The following is a 21,929-nucleotide window of genomic DNA, read 5'->3' as shown; positions in this document are numbered from 1 at the left end:
TGGGCCAGAGAAATAGTCGGGAGAGGGACGGTCATAACTGAGATGATGGTGTATGGCCCAGTGGGGAGCGCACTGGAGTGATTCACGGGAACTCTGAACGTACATGTGGGGACCGAGTGGGAGTTAAGTCCTCCTGAAAGCGGGGAGTTGGTTATACAGGAGGGGGTACCTGTGCTGTTTACAGTAGGCAAAGTGCCTTTGGACCTGGTGCTGCAATAACCGAAAGCATTCACTGTCTCCTGTTTTCTCCCTTTTATGAAACCTGCAGCCGAGCTTGGGGAGTGCGAGCTTCCAGAACATACACCAGAGCTTGTGTCTGAGTTTCGGTTCATTCCAAATCAGACAGAAGCGATGGAATTTGATATCTTCCAGAGATGGAAAGAGTGCAGGTACCTTGATGCTACCATCTAACATTCTGATGTATGCATTTGGTCATTTGTAAGCATTTGTCAGACTCTTTTATCTCACGGCAGAGTGGCTCTGTTGATGACTATAAAATCGCAGCTCCAGCTCTTCACTTCTTTCCCTCCCGTGCTTCAGTCCTGTTTTTGAAAGGCCCACAGGACATCTCTCTTTCCAGAGATGTACAGTAAAAACCAAGCCATACTCCTGTTTCTTCCTCTGAAGTACAGGGCCTGGTCCCGATTTGCTCGTCGCATAGCCAGGGACGCCATGGCCATCCCGGCCTCCTAACCAAGGCAGAGGGGTGCTGCCTTGACCCACCCGGTCCCACACACCTGGGGCTGTGTCCGTGGCCTGGACTGCTAGGGCAAACCCTTTAGAAATGTGTCCTGGGGTTGCTTACAGGGACACTCATGTTTGAGACCATGTGTTGTACAGAGTTGTATTTCAGGACACGTGGTCACCACAGCTAAATCCAGCCCTGCCACTTCTCTCTTGCTTTGTCCTCTTTCCTCCCTTAGTCACCCTAGTCTAGCAGTTTTATGCCTGGATAACAGGGCCACCGCCTCTCCTCCCGCCCGGCCCATCTTCCCCAAACGCTGCCTGTGCCCAGTCACTCTTGACTCAGAAACCGAGCATGGTTTCCCGTGGTCCCGCAGCCATTCTGGCTCCTTTGCAGATGGAAGGTGACAGTAGCACATTCTCGTATCCCATTGAAACAACAACGTAGAAACGGGCGGGCGGGCGTAGAGTCTCGCCCCAGTCCCTGTCACACCCCACCCACGCTCCCTCCTGCACGAAGCCGCGGTGAGCAGCCGGCTGTGTATCCTTCCAGCCTTTCTCCTTCGCGCACGCATGCACGAATCTACACACACAGAGGCGTCTCCCTAAGCGTTCCTATTAGAAGCCCTGCTCTGTCCTCTTTCCGCTCAGTGAACAGTCTGTTCTTGGAGGTCGTGTCATGTTGATGTAAATCGGTAGCCCTCATCCCTTTAATTGCCCCAAGCACCCCTTCATGTGGCCGTGCCCTTCAGGCTTGTGTGGGTGTACGCGTTGCAGTTCACATGTGTCTCGTTGGTTTTTCTAAGGGGAAAGAGCCCTGCCCAGGCGGAACTCTCCTATCTGAATAAAGCGAAGTGGCTGGAAATGTATGGGGTAGACATGCACGTTGTCAGGGTAAGAACCGTGTGCGTTTAAGTAATTGGTTTTCCCGGTGACTGAAAAACGTGTAAACAATGTGCAAACTAAGTAACGTGGTGAGGAAACTGTTTTGCATTCTGCTCTGTGACGACCTGTTAGAACCCTCTACCGACTGTGCCTTCGTTTATTTGTAGGGAAGAGATGGCTGTGAATATTCTCTTGGACTGACCCCGACAGGCATTTTAATCTTTGAAGGAGCTAACAAAATAGGCTTATTCTTTTGGTAATTTAGTTTTGTCCTATATTAAAAATGTCTTTTCCTATTTTGTGGTGGAATTATATGTGATGGGTGATTATCGAGGGATATTTGCAACACCCAGATTCATTTTTAAAACACACGTACTCTTGCATTTGTGGGTGTCTGACAAATGGCAGTGGCGCTTCTGGATAATCACACTTAACGTGAATGAGTGATTCCTTGAGCAAATCTGAGCTTAAACGGTAGAAAGGAAACGGCGGTGTGATGGGTAGACGGCGCTGCTGCAGACTGTGCTTTGAAAATGCTTTCTTTCTGGCCAGGCCCAAAATTACCAAAATGGATTTTAAAAAGAGCAAATTGACGCTGGTGGTGGTGGAGGACGATGACCAGGTAAGCCTTGCCTCCGTCCCTCCGCCTTGCTGTGAGTCATCCTGAGTCAGTGTTACAAATCCCTGCTCACCGGGACCCCCGTGCTTCACCTCCGAGGGCCGGGAACAGGAGCACACGTTCGTGTTCCGCCTGGACAGCGCCCGGACCTGCAAGCATCTGTGGAAGTGCGCCGTGGAGCACCATGCCTTCTTCCGGCTGCGGACGCCGGGAAACAGCAAGTCCAACAGATCGGACTTTATCAGACTGGGCTCTCGCTTCAGGTTCAGGTAGGCACCGTCTTTACAACACGGTCATGTGTCTTGAAGGAGGGGAGCCGTGATGTTTTGGTGAAAGGAGCAGTGGACCTGCATCTGGAGGCTTGGGTTGGACGTCCTGCCCCTGCTTCTTTCTTAGCATCTGACCTTTCGTGGAGTCGCCGGAGCTCTTCTAGCCTCCGCATCCTCACGGATACGATGAAGCTAATAATCACAAAATTATTAACAGCTGACATTTAGCTGGAACTGTGCTGTCTAATACAGTAGGTGCGAGCTACGTGTGGCTATCTAAATTAATTCACGTTCAGTACATTTAAAAATGTGGCTCCTTGGTCTCAGTAACCACGCTTCAGGTGCCCGGTACAAGTGAGATGGGTGGCTGCCACCTTGGGCCGTGCTGATGTAGAACGTGAGTGTCGTTTTGGAAAGCTCTGTCGACCACACTGCCCTAGGGCTTTTCATGTACCAACTCGTAATCCTCCCCATGGCCTCAATGAGATGGGTCCTCAGATTATACCCATTGTACAAATAAGGGAACTAGGTCCGGGGGCGGGTATAGAATCTGTCCAAAGTCACAGCCAGTCAGTGGTAGAGCTGAGATTCAACCCCAGGCTGTCTGGGTCTTATGTCTTATATTTCAACCACTACTCTATCGCCCGTCACACGCCAACGTCAAGAAATTTGGTGACAATTAAGAATGAGAGCGGATGTCACTGTGTGTGTGAGTGACCCAGGCTGGGCTCAGGAATATTTGAATCTGAAAACACCCTGAAGAAAGAGAGGTTTATTCCGATATATTTCTACTTACGTTTCTAAGACCATGTCTCTCAAAGTGCATGAGAACTCCCTGGGTGTTTCTTTAAAATGAGGATTTAGGACCTACATCTCAGGCCTTTGTAATCAGAATCTATGGGGGCTCACGTGTGGCTGTATGAACAAGGCCTGGGAATGTGCATTTTAAATGCACTCCCAGGGTCGATTCCTGAGGCGTGTTTACAGATCTGAGAATTGCTGTTACAAGATCTAAAACTTCACATGGTTTCATAACCTCTTCTCACACATGGCATGTCCTTGAACTCTATTTAAGATGCCAAACGATTTGTTCATTTCACATTTTTCTGCTGTGCACGGAAATGTCTGTGCACTTGTGTTTAAAGAATCGCTTGGTTTGAATGTCTTTTTAAATGCTGCAGAGGGGAGTGGGGGGGGCCGAGTCCTTTCTGAGAAAGAATCGACTCATGGGTCCTGCGAAGGAAGGACGGAAGGAAGATGTCATAACTGCGAAGCCTGGCAGAGACGTTGCACGGTGTGCTGACGTCTGCTGTGCTCCAAGTGAGCAGGACCGCACTGTTGAGGTTGCCCAGGCAGGGTTTCCCGTGGGACTTGGTCCAGCCCAGCGTGAGAAGGAAGGGAGTTTGGAGATGAGTTTGCCCCTTGGAGGCAGTCAAAGCAGGTGGCAAGTGGCTCCTTCCATGTGATAAATCATAAGCTGAGGGTGGCTGGAATGAGGCAGTGATAGATCAGACAAAGACAGCATTGCCTCCTGGAAGCTGTAGCTGGACGTTGGGTTGATGGAGAGCCTTGGTGAAAGCAGCAGTGTTTTTCTTGGCATAGCAGGGAAAGCCAAGGTTTAGTTAAGTGGTCATTGATAACAGCCTTTTAAAAGAGTTAAATGTCTACCTAATACGTTTTAGGAAAGGTATTTTATGTGTGAATCAGTGTTCTCTTAGTCAAATATTCCAAGTACTCAGACCTGCTTGCTTTGTGCAGTCAAGTGGCTGGTACCTAAATTGCAGGTTTTGTCCTTTGGCGGAAATATAATACAGCCTGGATTTGGCAACAGTGATTTTATTTTCAAGCGGAAGGCTAAATTTAGTGTGTGTCTTTGCCAAACGAGTTTGAGATAAGTTGAAATTTACATTGGAGCTCTTGGAAATAAAAGTTCACTTCCAAATACGTATAATGTACTGACATTCTGATATTGGTAGCATGCAGTGAAATGTTTGCTTTCCAGTGGCCGGACGGAATACCAGGCTACACATGGCGCCAGGTTACGGAGAACCAGCACCTTCGAGAGGAAGCCTAGTAAACGCTATCCGTCCCGGAGACATTCGACATTCAAAGGTGGTGTGCTTTTCATTCTGTCTTGGAATTTTACATCACGGTTAAGTTGGTTAATAAGCCCCAAGGAGTTTGGCGAAGTGGTTTGTGAAGGAACTGTCTGCTGTTCTCTGTCATTCTGAAGCTTTTGACAAAACCCCAGTGGGCTTCTCTTGGTGGGAATCAGGCTACTCTCACCATCCAGCTGTCTTTAGTCTTTCCCATTGGATGTGTTCATTTCCTTCTCCCCCTTTTCCATATTTCTTTTCTTGTACCTCTTTGCTTCTGTGGGGCCTGGGACCTTAGGGATATCATAGGTAAACATGTTTCTTGCCCGTGGAAGATGATGACATGTCTCGAAGGGAAGAACAGTCCCTTCTCCCCTCCATCTTCCAGTTTCAATTGGGGACATCATTCTTGCGCTAATCAGAATTCTGACCACTTAAGAGCAGAACCAGAACTAATTAAAGACTGGACTCGGGGCCCAGAGTCAATCCAAGCACACCGTGTCCTTGAATTTAGCCAGGCCCCAGGATGCTTGCCCTCCCCACCCCACCCCTTTCCCGAACTCCCCGAGCTTTGTCTGTCATTTACTACTGTGGCTTCACACCTGCATGAGGCCTGGTACCCAGTTACAGGTTCAGTCAGCAGATGAGCAAGCCGGGCTCGTTTCTGTTTAAACCCGGCCTCCAGATCCCATCTCCTAGCTCTCCTTTGTCCACACTTGATTGCTCCTCCATTCAGGACTATCTTGTTCTTTTATAGCAGGACCTCTGCACCTCCCCACCCCACTCTTGTTCCCTCCCATATATCATTGTACTGGCCATTTCATATGTTTTTCTTGTATAACTTTTTTTTCTTGTATGACTTAGTGGGCCTTTGTGGGACCTGGCACCTGTGCTTTCCCATCTAGAATCTTTAACCTTGTGCTCCCCGCTGTTTCCTTCCTTTTTGAACCAACGGTACAATAGCGTGGCAGCCAGAAACTCTCCAAAGCCATCCTTGGCTGCTTTCGTGGGGAAAAAATTGCCCAGAGCCCAAGGAATGTGGCCTCACTTTCAAGAAAGACCAGAGGTTGAGAGGGTGGGGCTGGGTCCAGGGAGGGTGACAGGTCCGTGAAGGGTGATTGGTTGCAGGAACTGGGAGTGATGAGTGATGGGGCGGGGCCGGGGTGTGGGGGGATGAGAAAGCTCTCTGTCCCAAGGGCTGTGTTCACCTCCCTGGTGAGCATTATTATGCTTGTGCACGTAGCCAGTTGGGTCAAAGTTGCCCAGAGACACCCCGGTCGAAGGAAGAACTTGCTGGTGGGGCCGTCCAAAGATAGTGCCCCCTCTTTACAGAGTGAGCGCCCAGTCCTTGGAGGTGGTCAGGCACAAAGGGAAAGGCGCCGCGGTATGGCTGCTGCCGAGGGGAGGGTGCTTGATGCCCCAAGGTGGCCTTAGAGCTCTCCCAGACTCCAGGTTCCGTGCTTCTCCTCCACTTCCCTTCCTGGTCTTCATCCTCTTTCCCTCCTTTATTTTACTGACATTTTCTCCAGCCAGAGTTCCAGCATCTTTGTGAAACCATTAATGATTTTCCATGCTCCATTTTTCAAAAAACGAAATGGTGTCTAGGTACACAAGCTCTACCTCTGTCCATGGCCCCTTCCGCAGACTCACACCCCGAGCCCAGTCAGAGGTGTCTGCCCCGAGCTCCCCTGCACAGGTTACTGCTTGTATTTCAGCCTGTCTTCGATCTTTCACGCCTCTGTCTCTGTCTGTGTCAAGACTGTGAGCTCCTTGAGAGCAGGGACTGTCTGTCTCTGCCTCCTAGGACTCCTGGCCCTGGGAACTAGCTCAGTGAGCATGTTCTGAGTGAATTGGAGGGTGGGGCACAGCGGGAGGTGATTTACTTTTCCTCCAGAAAGGAGAGGTAGCCAAGATGAAGATTCTGCCTCCTGGGGTTGGGACTGCTCTGAGATCACAGGAACCTCTAACCTGAGCATTGGTAACAAGTGGTAAAAATGGTAAAAAGTGGTAAAGCTCTCTAAGGTGTCATACTTTTCTGTTTTTCCCTTAAAGCAAGCAACCCGATGATAGCAGCTCAGTTCTGGTAAGCGCCCCCAGAGTCCGGGTATGGCTCTGCTCTCGAATTACTGTATTTGTTTGCAATGTTGACTTTTTCCTTAATACAGTTAAATCACAGAGTGAAGCACCTGATGGTTTCCTCTCCACCCCCTTTTTCTGCTGCCTGGCTATACCGTCCGCCTGGCTTTCAATAAGTACACAGTAGAATGTTCCAAGACAGTTTGTTTTTTTGGAAAACACAGATGCTTTGTTTGAGTGGCTTTGTGCTTTGTGTATTGTAACAGTGGGTGATAAAGGTGATAGGAATGTGTGTGGCCCAGTGTGCTAACGGCACTGCAGGCAGTGATGGGAAAGAAAGGCCGTGCTCTTGAGCAAAAGCTCCCCGAGAACAAAAACTGGATCCGCTCAGTGACGTGCGGGTTTCATGTTATACAACGTAGAAGACCTTTATCAACACCCAGTGAAATTCCTGTAGGAAGAGAACTTGTCACAAGACTGAAACTCTAGCACCGGTGTCAACAAACTTTTTCTGTAAAGTGCCTGGTCGTAAATATTTTAGACATCGCAGGCTCTGCTGTCTCTCTCAGGACCATTCCACTCTGCCCCCGGAGCATGAAAGCAGCATAGACAGTATGTAAATGAACGACTCCTGGCGTGTTCTGATTAAACTTTACTCACAAAAGCAGGTGGGCCAGGTTCGGCCCATGGGGCGTGGTTGGCCACCCCCTTCTCCAGCACAGGTGGCCTTGATCTTTCCTGGACATTGGAATCACCTGTTGAGCTTTGAAACCCTCAGCCAGGCCACACCCCAGGCTAATCGAATCAGTCTCCGGGTGAGGACCTGGGCATCTGTGGTTTTAAAGCTCCCAGGTGAGTCTCGTGTGCTGCCCAAGAGGACACTGTCCCACCTGGTGTGTACTTCTCTTTCTCTCCCTGAAACGGTTGTTTTCTTATGTGAGTTTCGACCTCAGTGGACAGCTGTCATGCTAGAGAATCCCAGACTATGTAATTGTTCCGGCCCTTGTGTCCAAGCTCCAGCCACTGGTAGCCCCATCTGGTTAGTCTCTGGTCATCCCAGGCACAGGTCTCAGGCTACCGGGGAGGGTGGTCTTTGAGGTCAGCCTATCTTGGTGCGCTGTACGCCCTGGGCAGTTGGTAGAGTGCGGCGTGTGGTGGAGTGGGTTAGAGATGAGGCATCAGGAGGCCTCCCGCCCAGCCCTGGCATTTCTCTTAACTCAGCTCTGGGGCGGCCTTTTTCTCATCTGAAAACAAAGAGGTCGGGCTAGATCAAGTGTTTTTCGAAATTTTGTAGCTTTTGATTTTGGCCCACTAGGAGAAACCTGCCATGGAAGCCCAGTACAGAGAACAGACCAAAGCGGGACTGCTCTGGGTGACACCGAGCAGGGAGGGCAGGGCTGGCACCTGCTGCTCACCCACCCCCCGCATCCCACAGGCAGCCCCCAAGACACCTCCAAGGACCCCGAGGTTCTGGAGAACGTAGCTGGCCGTTGTATCACGGCTGGAAGCTCAGCCTGGCCCTCTGATGGCAGACGCTGCTTGCAGTGCCATTCGCTGGGCGTCAGATGTCTGGCTCTTCCGTCTGGGTTGCTGAAAGTATGCCTGTCAGCATGTCTTGTTTTTAATTCTCAGGGGCTTGTGAGTTACGTTTCTTTCCTTTGCTCTCTAAGGAAGTGATTCTTTTGCTTGTTCGTTTTCCCCTAATAAAATTACATTTTCCTCTTAGCGTCTAGGAGAGATTATATATATTGAGAACCAAAATAAACTAAAACAACAAACCTCCACCACACCCACAAAAAACCACCCAGTAAATATACCCTTTAGGAACAAATGAGCTAATAACCACTGTTCGCAGCTGTTCAGTTGCTCTTCATAGCCTGTGGGGTCCTGGGGGTGGGGAGGGTTTCTATGGGAGCCGGGGACGAAACTGTGCTCTGGGCGCAGAGGTGATGCCAGGAAAATAGCACCTTGCAGAACACTTCGCCCTCCTGGTGAAATGCAGCCGGGGGTGAATCTGGCCCAGAACCTGGCTCTGTGCACTGGCCCTCTAAGAACACTGGAACACAGGGTTATTTAGACCCTAAGCAAGGCTCATAACCATGAAATGTTTTCCTCTCATTTCTGGAGGAGCAGTAAACCTTGATTTTGAACACGCCACCCTAGCAGCCGAGCCCGATGATGGTGCTGGGTTGGTCTGTGGTCTTTCTGGCAGATGCCGAGCTTGCATATTAAATACATTGTGTTTTGCGCCAACCGTCTCCACCCATACTTTTGACCAGGGTAGTTATACTTCAGATTCCATCAAAATAGGATCATGCATGAGGAGCCTGGAACCTTTCTGCAGGTTCTCAGAGAGCCAGCGTGGCTTGGCGGAAAGGATACTGGCCTAGGGGTTTTGCAAATGTCAATTCCGGTCACGGTGCAGCCATGGACTAGCTAGCGAGTGTCCTGACTTCTCTGTTAGGCAACCGTTCCTTTATCTATAAAATGAGGTGGTAACATTTATTGACCTCATAGCCTTGTTGTGTGGATTAAATAATAACAGATGCGAAGTTCCCAGTACAGAGCCTTATGAGGAATGAACATTCCAGAGTGGTGGCCACGTCATGGCAGCATTGTTGAGAGCGGTGGGACCCACAGTGGTGTATGCTCAGAAGTGGCTGGTGGCCCTCCCTTGAGCTGGAGAAAGCCCTGGGCATCACTGGAGCTGCCCGGTACCATGGGCCACCCAGCAATGCCAGGGCAGGCCTGGAATGGGAGCTAAAATTATTTAGTTTGCCCAACTGAAAGGACCTCCTTTTTGCCACCAAAATATAACATTATAAGCACGGGTCTGGAATATTACCTACATGTTTCTATTTGTGAACTCTAAAGTGACGAATGAGAGCTGCTGTTTGGTTCCCCCAGTTATATGTTCATTTAAGCTGCTAGTAACCAAAAAGAAATAGTATTTGTAAAAGTTGCTAACAGAGTAGCTAGCACCTAGGATTAGTTTACAACTGTTAAATAAATCAGTAATAATGCCGCTTTACAACCTGTTACATTACAATTTTTCTTTTCTTTTTTTTAGCTCTAAAACAAATCCTGAAGTCCATAATTACCAGGTGAGCTATTGCTTTTAAAGGTTTTCATGTCATACTTCTTAAAGTGTCTAAATTTTCCACACTGAGCAGTCATTGCACTTATAATCAGGTTTGGAAGAAATAACAGCAGTACATGTTTTTTTGAGAAAACGGTAAGAGGAGAGCCTTCTCCCCTGACCCCTGCTTCCTCTTGGTCATCTGAGCTGCCTGTTTTTCTTAACCTTGTACACTGGCAAGCAGCAGGGATATATGTTCTAAGTTTCTGGGTGGTCAAACACAGCCTCTCGGGGGCACTCAAGTGAGGCCATTTTTTGTCCAAGTGTGTCCTAGGCCCAGGGAACATGAGTCCCTGGAGGTGTGCCCCCAGGAGAAGGATGTCTTGGTCACATGTTTGGCAAATGCTGCGTCCTTCATTCCCTTCTTGCATCTTATGGTGCCCACTGGGATGCCAAAAGTGCTGAAAAATCCTTCAAGGAAGACACACGTTTTATTTTTTTAAATCCAGTGTTTCCGCAAATCATTTGACTGTTGGACAACCTTCCCACCATAAGAAAAGCTGGCTTCCCCCACCACTTCTGTTGGTGGTGTGTTCATTTCCATCAGTGGAATAGTGGTTTCTAGAACCTGCTTTGTAAAGCACTGTGCTGGGCCTGTTGGCTGCAGAAGGAGTGGAGATGGGTTTCTATGGCTGGTGTTCTGCTCTTTCACAGGATGACCATCAAGGCCCGAACCCCCTGCCTGCCCACCAGCCCCTGCTGTGGGTAGCTCTCGCTGGCTGTTCGCAGCCTTCTGTAACCTGGGTCCAGCTTAACTTTTCTACGTTTATTGTCCCTGCTCCTTAGCATACATCATGTGTTCAGTTCTTAGAGAATCACATCATTTTTTTAAAAACATCTTTATTGGAGTTTAATTGCTTTACATTGTTGTGTTAGTTTCTGCTGTATAACAAAGTGAATCAGCTATAGGTATACACGTATCCCCATATCCCCTCCCTCTTGCGTCTCCCTCCCACCTTCCCTATCCCACCCCTCTAGGTGGTCACAAAGCACTGAGCTGATCTCCCTGTGCTATGCAGCTGCTTCCCACTAGCTATCTGTTTTACGTTTGGTAGTGTATATATGTCCATGCCACTCTCTCAGTTTGTCCCAGCTTACCCTTCCCCCTCCCCATATCCTCAAGTCCATTCTCTAGTAGGTCTGTGTCTTTATTCCCGTCTTGCCCCTAGGTTCTTCATGACCATTTTTTTTAGATTCCGTATATATGTGTTAGCATATGGTATTTGTTTTTCTCTTTCTGACTTACTTCACTCTGTATGACAGACTCTAGGTCCATCCACCTCACTACAAATAACTCAATTTCGTTTCTTTCTATGGCTGAGTAATATTCCATTGTATATATGTGCCACATCTTCTTTATCCATCCATCTGTTGATGGACACTTAGGTTGCTTCCATGTCCTGGCTATTGTAAATAGAGCTGCAATGAACATTGTGGTACGTGACTCTTTTTTTTTTTTTTTTTTTTTTTTTTGTGGTACGCGGGCCTCTCACTGTTGTGGCCTCTCCCATTGCTGAGCACAGGCTCCGGACGTGCAGGCCCAGCGGCCATGGCTCACGGGCCCAGCCGCTCCACGGCATGTGGGATCTTCCCGGACCGGGGCATGAACACGTGTCCCCTGCATCGGCAGGCGGACTCCCAACCACTGCGCCACCAGGGAAGCCCTATGACTCTTTTTGAATTATGGTTTTCTCAGAGTGTATGCCCAGTAGTGGGATTGCTGGGTCGTATGGTAGTTCTATTTTTAGTTTTTTAAGGAACCTCCATATCATTCTCCGTAGTGGCTGTATCAATTTACATTCCCACCAACAGTGTAGGAGGGTTCCCTTTTCTCCACACCCTCTCCAGCATTTATTGTTTGTAGATTTTTTGATGATGGCCATTCTGACCGGTGTGAAGTGATACCTCATTGTAGTTTTGATTTGCATTTCTCTAATGATTAATGATGTTGAGCATCCTTTCTTGTGTTTGTTGGCAATCTGTATATCTTCTTTGCAGAAATGTCTATTTAGGTCTTCTGCCTATTTTTGGATTGGGTTGTTTGTTCTTATTGATATTGAGCTGCATGAGCTGCTTGCATATTTTGGAGATTAATCCTTTGTCAGTTGCTTCATTTGCAAATATTTTCTCCTATTCTGAGGGTTGTCTTTTTGTCTTGTTTATGGTTTCCTTTGCTGTGCAAAAGCTTTGAAGTTTCATTAGGTCCCATTTGTTTATTTTTGTTTTTATTTCCATTTCTCTGGGAGGTGGGTCAAAAAGGATCTTGCTGTGATTTATGTCATAGAGTGTTCTGCCTATGTTTTCCTCTACGAGTTTTATAGTGTCTGGCCTTACATTTAGGTCTTTAATCCATTTTGATTTTATTTTTGTGTAGGGTGTTAGGGAGTTTTCATTCTTTTACATGTAGCTGTCCAGTTTTCCCAGCACCACTTATTGAAGAGGCTGTCTTTTCTACACTGTGTACTCTTGCCTCCTTTATCAAAAATAAGGTGACCATATGTGTGTGGGTTTATCTCTGGGCTTTCTATCCTGTTCCATTGATCTATATTTCTGTTTTTGTGCCAATACCATACTGTCTTGATTACTGTAGCTTTGTAGTATAGTCTGAAGTCAGGGAGCCTGATTCCTCCAGCTCCGTTTTTCTCTCTCAGGATTGCTTTGGCTATTCGGGGTCTTTTGTGTTTCCATACAAATTGTGAAAATTTTTGTTCTAGTTCTGTGAAAAATGCCAGTGGTAGTTTGATAGGGATTGTATTGAATCTGTAGATTGCTTTGGGTAGTGTAGTCATTTTCACAATGTTGATTCTTCCAACCCAAGAACATGGTATATCTCTCCATCTATTTGTATCATCTTTAATTTCTTTCATCAGTGTCTTATAGTTTTCTGCATACAGGTCTTTTGTCTCCTTAGGTAGGTTTATTCCTAGGTATTTTATTCTTTTTGTTGCAGTGGTAAATGGGAGTGTTTCCTTAATTTCTCTTTCACATTTTTCATCATTAGGTATATAGGAATGCAAGAGATTTCTGTGCATTAATTTTGTATCCTGCTACTTTACCAAATTCATTGATTAGCTCTAGTAGTTTTCTGGTAGCCTCTTTAGGGAGAATCACATCACTGTTGCCCCGTAATTTTTTCCCACTGTTCCTTGGCCCACACTTGTCTGCTGGGAAGCTGTCACCTCCACAAAGCCTTCTCGCAGCCCCTTGATTAGAAATCACCAGCACCAGTGGTTCTCAGCCCCGCTGCATGTTAGAACCATCTGTCAAGCTTTAAAAAAATAATTGGTGCTTGGGCCTCAGCCTGGACTGGTTGAATCAGAAACTCTAGGGTGGGTGGGATCTGGGTATTGGCAAGCTGTGGTGCCTCTCTAAGGTGGTTCTGATGAGCGGCCAGGTGGGGGCCCTGAGCTAATGATGTGTCCCTGGCTTCCCAGGTTATCGTGTGCTGAGAGGCAGCACCCATGTCTGCTGACCCCCTAACATGGTGGCCAGCTTTCTTGTCCTGGGTAGGTGTGAATGTCCAAGGGACACTCCTCCCCTGAGTTTCTCTGCCCTCTCGCCAGTCTGGTTTTGAATGTCACAATAAAACTACTCCATGATGAGTTCACTTTGGAGCCTTATTCTAATCCGTCTCTTTCTGGATCCAATCAGTCTCATTACTGTAGATATTAACTCCTTAGTTGGGGGCAGGGATCCCAGTGTACGTTATCTTTATGAGACCTCCAAATTATGTTTCCGAAGAATTTTGTGATATCGTCTTCTGTACATGAAATCTTCTTCCCAATGCGCAGAACCTGGACGTGACTTCCGAGTTGTAGGGAATGAGTGTAAAAAGTGCTTTGCACCTGGAAGGGGAAAGGCCAGCTTTCCTGATCTCCTTGCTGCTGCCTTTGGGTTCTTGAATCTTCTTAGTCAGAGTTTTTTTTTTTTTTTTTTTGGTCGGACTTTCAGGTGTGAGTGGCTAGACTGTTGTTGATGGGTGATTAGTGCTTGAAGGGGAGAAAAACAAATAAAATAAACAAAGCAAAGCATTCCCAGCTCAGCGCTGCCCTTGCCCCGGCAGCCTTGCAGGTAGAGGGAACGTCCAGGCGATTGTTCGTTGAAATCAAATCCATGACAACTGTCACCTGGATGTTGTTCTTCTCTTAACATCTTTGGCAACCACTGGCCCTCTGCTCCTTGCCAGCCTTTAGAGGTGCCATGATGGGAGTAAATTGACCAGGAAGAGAACATCTGATAGGTGGCCCGGTAAGCATCTGAGCGCTGAGAAAGGTTTCCAGGAAGGTGGTATTGCATCCTTGGTGTTACTGTGAGCTCAGCAAGCTCAGCAAAGGATGGATTGCTGTGTCCTTGATGGGAGCACTGTTGGCATTTGGAGAGGGGCAGTTCTTCATTGCTTGCGACTGTCCTTAGAGTTACAGGAGGTTTAGCTTCCCTCTTCTCTGCCCAAGAGTTACAGGTAACCCTCCAGTCATTGTGACTAGCAAAACTGCACATCCTCATTTCCAGTTGTCCCCAGGGAGATGTAACGGTCCTGGTTGAGAACCATGTGGGTTAACATTAAAAAATACTCCTTGACAGCTTTAGAGGGTGTATAAATTACCAAAGGAGACCAAGGAAGGTTCTGGAATATCCTCCTTCCAAGTCTCTATGGATAAGGTGCCCACCTCTCTCCAATGCATCTGATTTGGTTGTGTTTGAAGACAAGGTATATAGAATAGAAGGTCCACTTCTATTCTAGATTACTCTCTTTTGTTCAAGAGCCAGTTGGTGGAGCCTCTTTTGGGGCCTTGGCTGTATGGCCAAAACGCCTGAAATGGTTCAGCTTTGGGCAAATCATCTATCACCTCTGGGTTTCTGTATCCCCTAAGAGAGAGAAATATGAAGCGACTATTTCCAGGAGATTCTAAAGCCCTAGTCAGCTTTCAGATTCTGCCACTGAAATGTTTTCTCCAGGTTCCTCTTTCCAGTAGGATGTCCTCTGGGGGCTGCGGAATTGCCGACAGGCATCCTTGAAGGACAGGGGCCACTGGAATACAGAAGAGTCAGTGAGGGCATCTCAAGTCCATAAAAATGGAATGAACAGAATTGCTGAGAATTTTTCATAATAGAGAATGGACTTCTGCTTCTTAACCAGAACAGCAGGGAAGAAGAAGAAGGGGAAGAAATAATTAAAAGAATAATGGTGGCAAGCCTGTGGTGACTTAAATGTCAGGAGAACCTAATTTGCCCCATAGAAAATTTAGCCTTGAAGAGCCCCAGGGCTTCTGACACAGTCTGGGACCGCTGCCCTCTGCAGGCCAGAAGTGGACTGGCAGGCAACCTGCCACCCACCCAGGCCAGCCTTATATCTTCACCCCCGGCCGTTTCGTGAGTCATCAGTCTGGATCCATTTTCTCATGTTAAAATGGGCAAACTACTTCTTTCCTTCTGTTTTATCAGGATAATGGTGCCCTGGATGGTTTGGGGTTTTGTTTGTTTGTTTCCGGGGCCGGGCGGGGGTGTGGGGGGTGTGGGGGGGTGGTGTTTTGTTTTGGATCACATTTTAGAAAAATTTTTTTTAACAAGAGAGAAAGAGTTCGCCCAGAGTCCTGCTGCCTTGGCATCCTCTGTTCAGTCGTTGTCTGTTGGCAGATGTAACTGTTTACACACAGTTGTTGTCATTTTCAGCAACGACAGAAATTGTTTCTAAGGAATAAATTACCGTCATTCTCTCCGTCTCTCTGGCCCCTTCCGTGGGTTCCCTTGGGAGAGATGAATATTGCCTTGCCTGGGCGCCCTAGGGCACCCTTTCAAGGCAGATGCCTTCCGCTTTCTTCTTGGAGGGCAGCCCCCAGCCTTTGTCACGGGGGAAACGTGATATCCTGGGAAACGTGCGCTCCCCCAGCCAGGGTTCAGTAAGAGCCTCTCCATTCACAGCCGGTGAAGACCATTGAAAGCAAAGGGCATCTAATAATCGAGTTTGGTGTTTTATTTCTAGCCTCAGTATCACCCCAATCTTCACCCCAGCCAGCCTCGGTGGCACCCGCACTCTCCAAACATCAGGTAAGTACCTGAGCTCATAGAGCCGTCCTTTCCTAAGCTCTCCTTTTCTACTTAGTTATGAATTGAAATTCTGTATCAGAAACAACTGTTAAAGAGTTGTCTTGTCCCGGAAGAGATGAATAACTTGCAAAGCAAAATAAGCCGGTGATGGGTCTGGATTTACTAAAGTTATGCTTGACGAAATAAAAATGAACTGGGTGGGGTTTTTTGTTTCGTTTTGTTTTAGTCATTCTAACCTCAGATATTTTGGGTTTGGTTTTATGTTTGAAATGTTACTTAAAATTTCTAAGTAACGTTTTCCTGTCCTGAGAATTCATTTACTAAAAATAAGACTAAGGCTCAGGGACTTTTGTTGTGGGATTTTTTTTTTTCAGGGATGGGGTGGAGGGTTGCTTTTTGTGGTGACGGATCTTTTTCTAAACCTAGGGGTCGGTAAACTTTTTCTGTAAAGGGCCAGATAGTCAATATTTTCAGCTTTGTGGTCTCTGTCACAGCTACTCAACTCTGCCATGGTAGCTTGAAAGCAGCCACAGGCGATACAGAAGTGAATGGGCCTGATTGTATTCCCATAAAGCTTATTTATGAAAATAGACAGTGTGGGATTTAGGCTGAGGGCCGTGTTTACCCACCTCTGCCCTAACCTACCACAGCCCTTCCTAAGTAAACTGGCACCTGCCTTGTTGCATTTACGGTTAAGCTTGAGATTTTTTTTAATGCCAGCTTTGTAAAGGCAAACGTTCCTTTCATGATTTGAATTTCAGATCAGTGTTAATTGGTGTTTATGTGTGAAGCTCTTTCAGAAACATAGTTGGTGAATTCAGTTTGCAGAAAGTTATTTCTTAGCGAGATTGCTAGCCTTGCTCCTCGAGAAAGTGCGGCGAATGGAGTGATGGGAATAAATCCATTGAGAACAGGGCAAATGAGAGCAGTTAGTTCTTGATAGTTCCTACCAAGTTTGCTGGGGATCCTGTAGGACAACAGTGCAGTTTGATCATAAGCACTTGATATTCATGTAACATTTAAAAGCAAGTGAAATTAGTGAAGTAATACTTCTAAATGTTTCTGTGTTGCAAAGGCCGTTTCTTTTCCAGACATGAGACACAGAGAGATCTATAGAAAAGCTTTTCAATTTAACCTTGTGTTTACAAAATTGAACACTTATTTTTGCCTGTTTTACCATATTGGTTTCCTTGTGAGGCAGACCTGGCTGGGAATGCTAGGGAGGCTGGACCAGTGCTGCTCGCAGGTGGCCCTGCTGCCTGGCAGTATCAGTGTCACCTGCAAACTTGTTCATGCAGAGTCCCAGCCCCTCCCCCAGACCTGCTGCATCAGAATCTCTGGGGGTGGTTCCCAGCATATTGTGCTTTATCAGACTCTCCAGGAAAGGAGAATTATTTGGTCCAGCACTTTTGGAAAATGCTGCTTGAGGCGTTCACAGTGTCCGTTCGCATGGCAACAGTTCTTGAGAATTCCCGTAGAAAAGGAACCTTTTTCACCACCGCCTCGCTTTCCCCAGACCGACTTGATCATCAGACACCCTTTGAGGGATGATGGTACAGCCAAGGGCAGAGCTGTTCTCAACTTGGAAGTTGATAGAGGACCCACATCTGAATTTTTTAAATACTTGAAAGTAGGAAACCCATTCATTTCCATCTGAAAGCCATCCCCATTTATGTGGTTCATGGTTTTTCTTGTCCGTTTCCTTTGTGCTTGTGTTGTTTCACTCACCTCTCTGCATTGTCTTCATACCCCCACTGACCACTCACTCTGCGGACAAAACAGGCCATCCTTTCAGGATGACAGGCCGCATTGGAAAGCATCGGCCAGTGGAGATGACAGCCATTTCGATTATGTCCACGACCAGAACCAGAAGAACTTAGGAGGAATGCAAAGTATGATGTATCGAGATAAACTCATGACTGCACTTTGAGAGACTGAAGCGTCTTACTTCCATTCACCATCATAGTTTCGTTACATCCCATGGAAAGTGTCTTGGCATCCCGTGGACGTGTTTGTAGAAATGTCTTCTAGGAATAGTTCTGAAAGGTGTTTTCCGTGTCTGTGTAAATATTTGAAAATAACCCCAGTAGGTAGCCCTAACTTACTGACTGCATTCTCAAAAAATGAAGGTAGTTAAAGGCTCAGGAATCGTTCTGATATTGTGATTTTAAAATTGGAGTATAAGTCTGTGTTTATCGTATTGCTGTGTACCTGTTGTTTCTTTGTTATTTAATGAATGGGACCAAAGAAAACCAGAAAAACTTGGGAAGATCGCTCCGTAGAGAGTACCATATAGTACAGTGGTGGGAATTGAGGTCACTGGGGGCCCAGCCTCTGCCATTGTGTGATCTTGGACAGACCATCTCCCCTCTGTTGGCCTCATTTTCCCCGTCTGAAAAGAGCAAGTTGGACTAAATGATCACAAGGTCCTCTCTGGCTCTACAGTTCTGTGATCTGTCAACGTTTCATATTCTTAGGCTGAGGTCATAACATTCACACCTTCTTTAACAGAGGGTTACCTCTTTCAAAAGCTGAATAAAGTATATAACATGTTAAAGGTTATATCAATACAGGGAGATTTTGAATTTCCTATCTTAAAGCAGTTTAGTCATTTTGAATTCTCGCAGGTTTATTAATCAGAAATCACATAGCCTTTATTTTTATAGAAGTTGCTGCTCAAGTACAAGAATAATTTTTTAATGTCTTAACGATTGGTGCTGCTAACTTGCGTGCTTTCAGAAGACATAATTATGAATGCACACTGTCAATATATAGAGTTCAAGGGTTGGTTTTTATCCTAGGCTTCATTCTTTTGAGAAGCAACATGCAATATGAGATGCATTTATGGCTCAAATTGAAGCGTGTAAAATTTTAGTGAAGTTGTGCCAAAGCATCCCGTGCAAGAGGATAGGAGGGTGTTGCACAGTCTTTCTGTAGAACCAGAAATCAATACGTTGCCTTTTAGGGTAGAACTCGTACCAAACTCTATTTCCCGCCCCCGTTTCAAGCCCCCGAGTAAGACCTTTTTTTCTTCCTGTTAGGTAGGCCTGAGATACTTTCCTTAGTATTTTTGTGAAATCAATTCTTGTGCCATTTTTTATATATATAATTGTAATTTGGCCCTTTTAAGCCTTTTTAAAAAAAAATGTGTTTCCCTCCCTTGAGATAGTTTATTGTCAAAATCTGATCTTTTTTTTTTTTGGTTACCACAAAAATCTATCCAGAAGGAGGGAATCAGCTGCACACCGTGCACAGTGGAGTTGATCACCTATAAACGCTCCCTAAGATACATGTTTACAGGTGTATTTCCTTTTAGCAGATGTTTTGGTCCTCAGTTTACGTGCTGCGTACAGATAATTGTGTTCTGAATCTTTTGATTTCATTGATACAGTTTTACAAATGTGTTTGTGAGGAATAAAGATTATTCTTGCTTTTTTTTTTTTTTTTTTTTTTTTGACTCCATCTTCCTTTTATGCTGCACAAGAGGTATCATTTGTGGATGAAGTAGGTGATGGGACTTTGGAAGTCTGAAGGTGAACATTCAGTTAGGTGGCATGGAGCAAACTCATCCTGGAATGAGGTTGCTCTTAGGAAGGGTGGCCCTTTTTGTAGACTCCGTGGCTGAGGTGTTTATTCATCTGGGGCAGCTTCGGTGAAGGTTCTGATCACAGGTGGCAGTGGGGCTCCCGCTGTAACAGTCCTGTGGTGAGGGTGGGTGTTTGCCCTGGTGATTGCTGCTGTCCCGGGAGAGAGACCTCCAAACCTGTGTCTGTGGCCTCCTGGAGATTGTGTACGCTTATCTAATAACCTCTAATAAATACCTTTCTGCCTGAAGTACCTTGAGTGGATTCAATTGTCTGCAACCAAGAGGTCTAACCAGTGTGCATACATGTTAATTGTTAAAGGAAGCATACGGTTTTCATCCTTCAACTTGGCGGACCTTTCTCTACTGCATTTGACAGCGGTGACCACTCACTCACAGCTTCTTGAAACTAATCTCTTGATTTCCGTGATCTCTGCTTCTCTAGCCCTTGGACTTTTTCTTCCGTCTTTGTCACAGCCTCTTCTGTCTTCCTGTTAAATATTGGTGTTCTCCCAGGGTTCTTCCTCTGCCCACTGCTTTTCTCCCTGATCACAGTCTACCTGCCCTTCTCATCTTGTCAAGATTTTATAAGTACTGTTGACTCTGAAGCTATTATCTCTAATGCAAACTACTCTGTGAGGTTTTATACTGACATGTCAACCTCTATATCCTTGTACACCTCAGACGTCACATGGCAAAACTTAAATTCATCCTCTTTTACTGAAAAAAACAAAACACAATAACTTCACTTGAATTCTCTTCTTTCTCACCAGGGTAAGCATTTATACATCATCCACAGCTCCTCTCCCTTTTGCCGCCCATGTCCAGGCAGTCCTCAGGTCTGTTCAGCTTGCCTCCTTAGTATTTGTATGTAGCCCTTCCTCCCTCCTTATCAACACTGATCTTGGAGTAGCATCTTCTGTCTGGCACTGATCTCTCTGACTCCAGTCTCCCGACGAGCTCATTCTCCTCGCAATCACTGGAGTGATCTTTCTAGAACACCGTCTGATTGCGTCCTTGCAGTGCTTGATATCTGCCGGGGTTCTCCATGACCCACAAGATGAAGTCCAAGCCCTTCTCTGGAATTCCCCCGCTATCTGCTCCTGTCCTGTTGCTCTAGCTAGCGTATTTTCCCCCCATTTCTCACCCTCCTGTTTAAACTCCTACAACACCAAACTGCTTGTAGTTCCTGGCATTCACCATACCCTGCTGTTACTCCCATCTGTGCCTTTGCAAATACTGTTCCTTCTGCCGAAAATGCTGTCACTCCCATCCTCTTTACCCAACTCCTGCTCATCCCTTAAGCCTCTGCTCAGACGCTGGCTATCTTCTCCCAGGGACTCTGACTGCCTCCACCCGCCTCTGCAAATTGGGCTAGTTCCTGTGCTCTGCTCCTCTACTTCCCCAGCCCCCGTGTGTATCTATGATGTATTCACTATTTTGTGTTAAAACTGCCTTTCTTATTCATCTCATCTTGGAGGCTGTACGTTCCTTAAGTGTAAGCTTTGTGTCACACTCTCCTTTGTTCCCCGGTGCCTGATGAGTAGCAGGTGCTCAATGAATGTCTGCTCAGCAGATGAATTACTCTGCATTCATTCTAAAGGAAACATCTAACCAGATGACAGGCAGGAACGCATCACTTCTGAGCTGGTCTGAAGGTATCTGAACAACTGTATCCAGCTGGGAGCATCATCTTTTGAGCAGGACTTTGCCCACCACGTGCGTTCTGGATTCATCTGCTAAATGTGAATATTATTCACTGTGCCCACGGCGTTCTCATGGGAGCCTTCGCTATAATTTTGAGTGGGGCAAACGACGGTCCAGCCATGTGATACTGGAAACGCCGGTAGGTTGACACTGATCCACAGAAACGTACAGGGGCTAGTAGCCAGATGTGCGCTTCAAACTCTGCACGTGTCACTTCACTTGATCTTCCCAACTGCTCTGTGAAGTGGGTGATATTCTTTTCACACGTGGGGAAGTTCAGGCTTAGGGTCTAACCAAGCAGCTTGCCCATGGTCACTCAGAATTCTGACTTCAAAGTCTGTGTTCTCCGCTCCTGTGCCCTCACCGCTAATTATTCCACCATTTGGGACCCTGTCCATCCACATCTCCAGGAGACTGTTACTAGATGATGTTGAAGAGTTCACTCCACTGAAATCCAGAACTACCAGAAAGCCACCTTCCACCACTATCAGTGTAGTGACTGTCTGTCTCTCCTCCACACCCGTGGTCTGTAACCTTGCTCATCACCATCACCAGTGAGCTAGCAACCCTTCCCAATACCCCGCCCGTCCCCTCACCCCTCCTCCAGCAGTCTAGTCGCCCTGTCCATGCAGGCATTCGTGTACCGACAGCCCCCTTTTCAAAGGAGCGGAGATTGAGCGTTATTTTCTTAGTGAGCCACTCATTTGATATGATCCCCTTCTTCCTTCCCAAGAGCTCACAAACTGGTCATTTCTTCTGGAATATTACCTGCCAGCAAAACCAAACTCAGTATTCCATAAACTAACGGGATTAGGTCTTTGCATTT

At 46.6% G+C, this 21,929-nt stretch overlaps 1 protein-coding gene across 5 annotated transcripts in view; it reads left to right on the top strand.

Moving 5' to 3' along the window:
* Window positions 1-21,929, top strand: part of EPB41L4B (erythrocyte membrane protein band 4.1 like 4B) — a 144,247-nt gene that overhangs the window by 62,805 nt on the left and 59,513 nt on the right. For 4 of the 5 annotated variants that reach the window (XR_012332628.1, XR_012332629.1, XM_019946442.3 and 1 more), the window contains exons 7-15: window positions 269-389; window positions 1,491-1,578; window positions 1,737-1,825; window positions 2,122-2,191; window positions 2,288-2,457; window positions 4,460-4,569; window positions 6,606-6,636; window positions 9,700-9,733; window positions 15,749-15,813. Coding sequence is in view for 3 of the 5 variants with exons in the window: in XM_019946442.3 (XP_019802001.1) it covers window positions 269-389; window positions 1,491-1,578; window positions 1,737-1,825; window positions 2,122-2,191; window positions 2,288-2,457; window positions 4,460-4,569; window positions 6,606-6,636; window positions 9,700-9,733; window positions 15,749-15,813 (778 nt within the window). In the remaining 2 variants the exon portion in view is untranslated. Of the gene's footprint in view, window positions 1-268; window positions 390-1,490; window positions 1,579-1,736; window positions 1,826-2,121; window positions 2,192-2,287; window positions 2,458-4,459; window positions 4,570-6,605; window positions 6,637-9,699; window positions 9,734-15,748; window positions 15,814-17,595; window positions 19,648-21,929 lie in introns of those variants that run through there. The other variant, XM_019946441.3, reaches the window with a different exon arrangement.

The sequence above is a fragment of the Tursiops truncatus genome, chromosome 6 (assembly GCF_011762595.2).
Source record: "Tursiops truncatus isolate mTurTru1 chromosome 6, mTurTru1.mat.Y, whole genome shotgun sequence".
Taxonomy (NCBI): Eukaryota; Metazoa; Chordata; class Mammalia; order Artiodactyla; family Delphinidae; genus Tursiops; species Tursiops truncatus.
The sequence above is the reverse complement of the archived record's forward strand: the minus strand, read 5'-3'. Positions and strand labels throughout refer to the sequence as shown.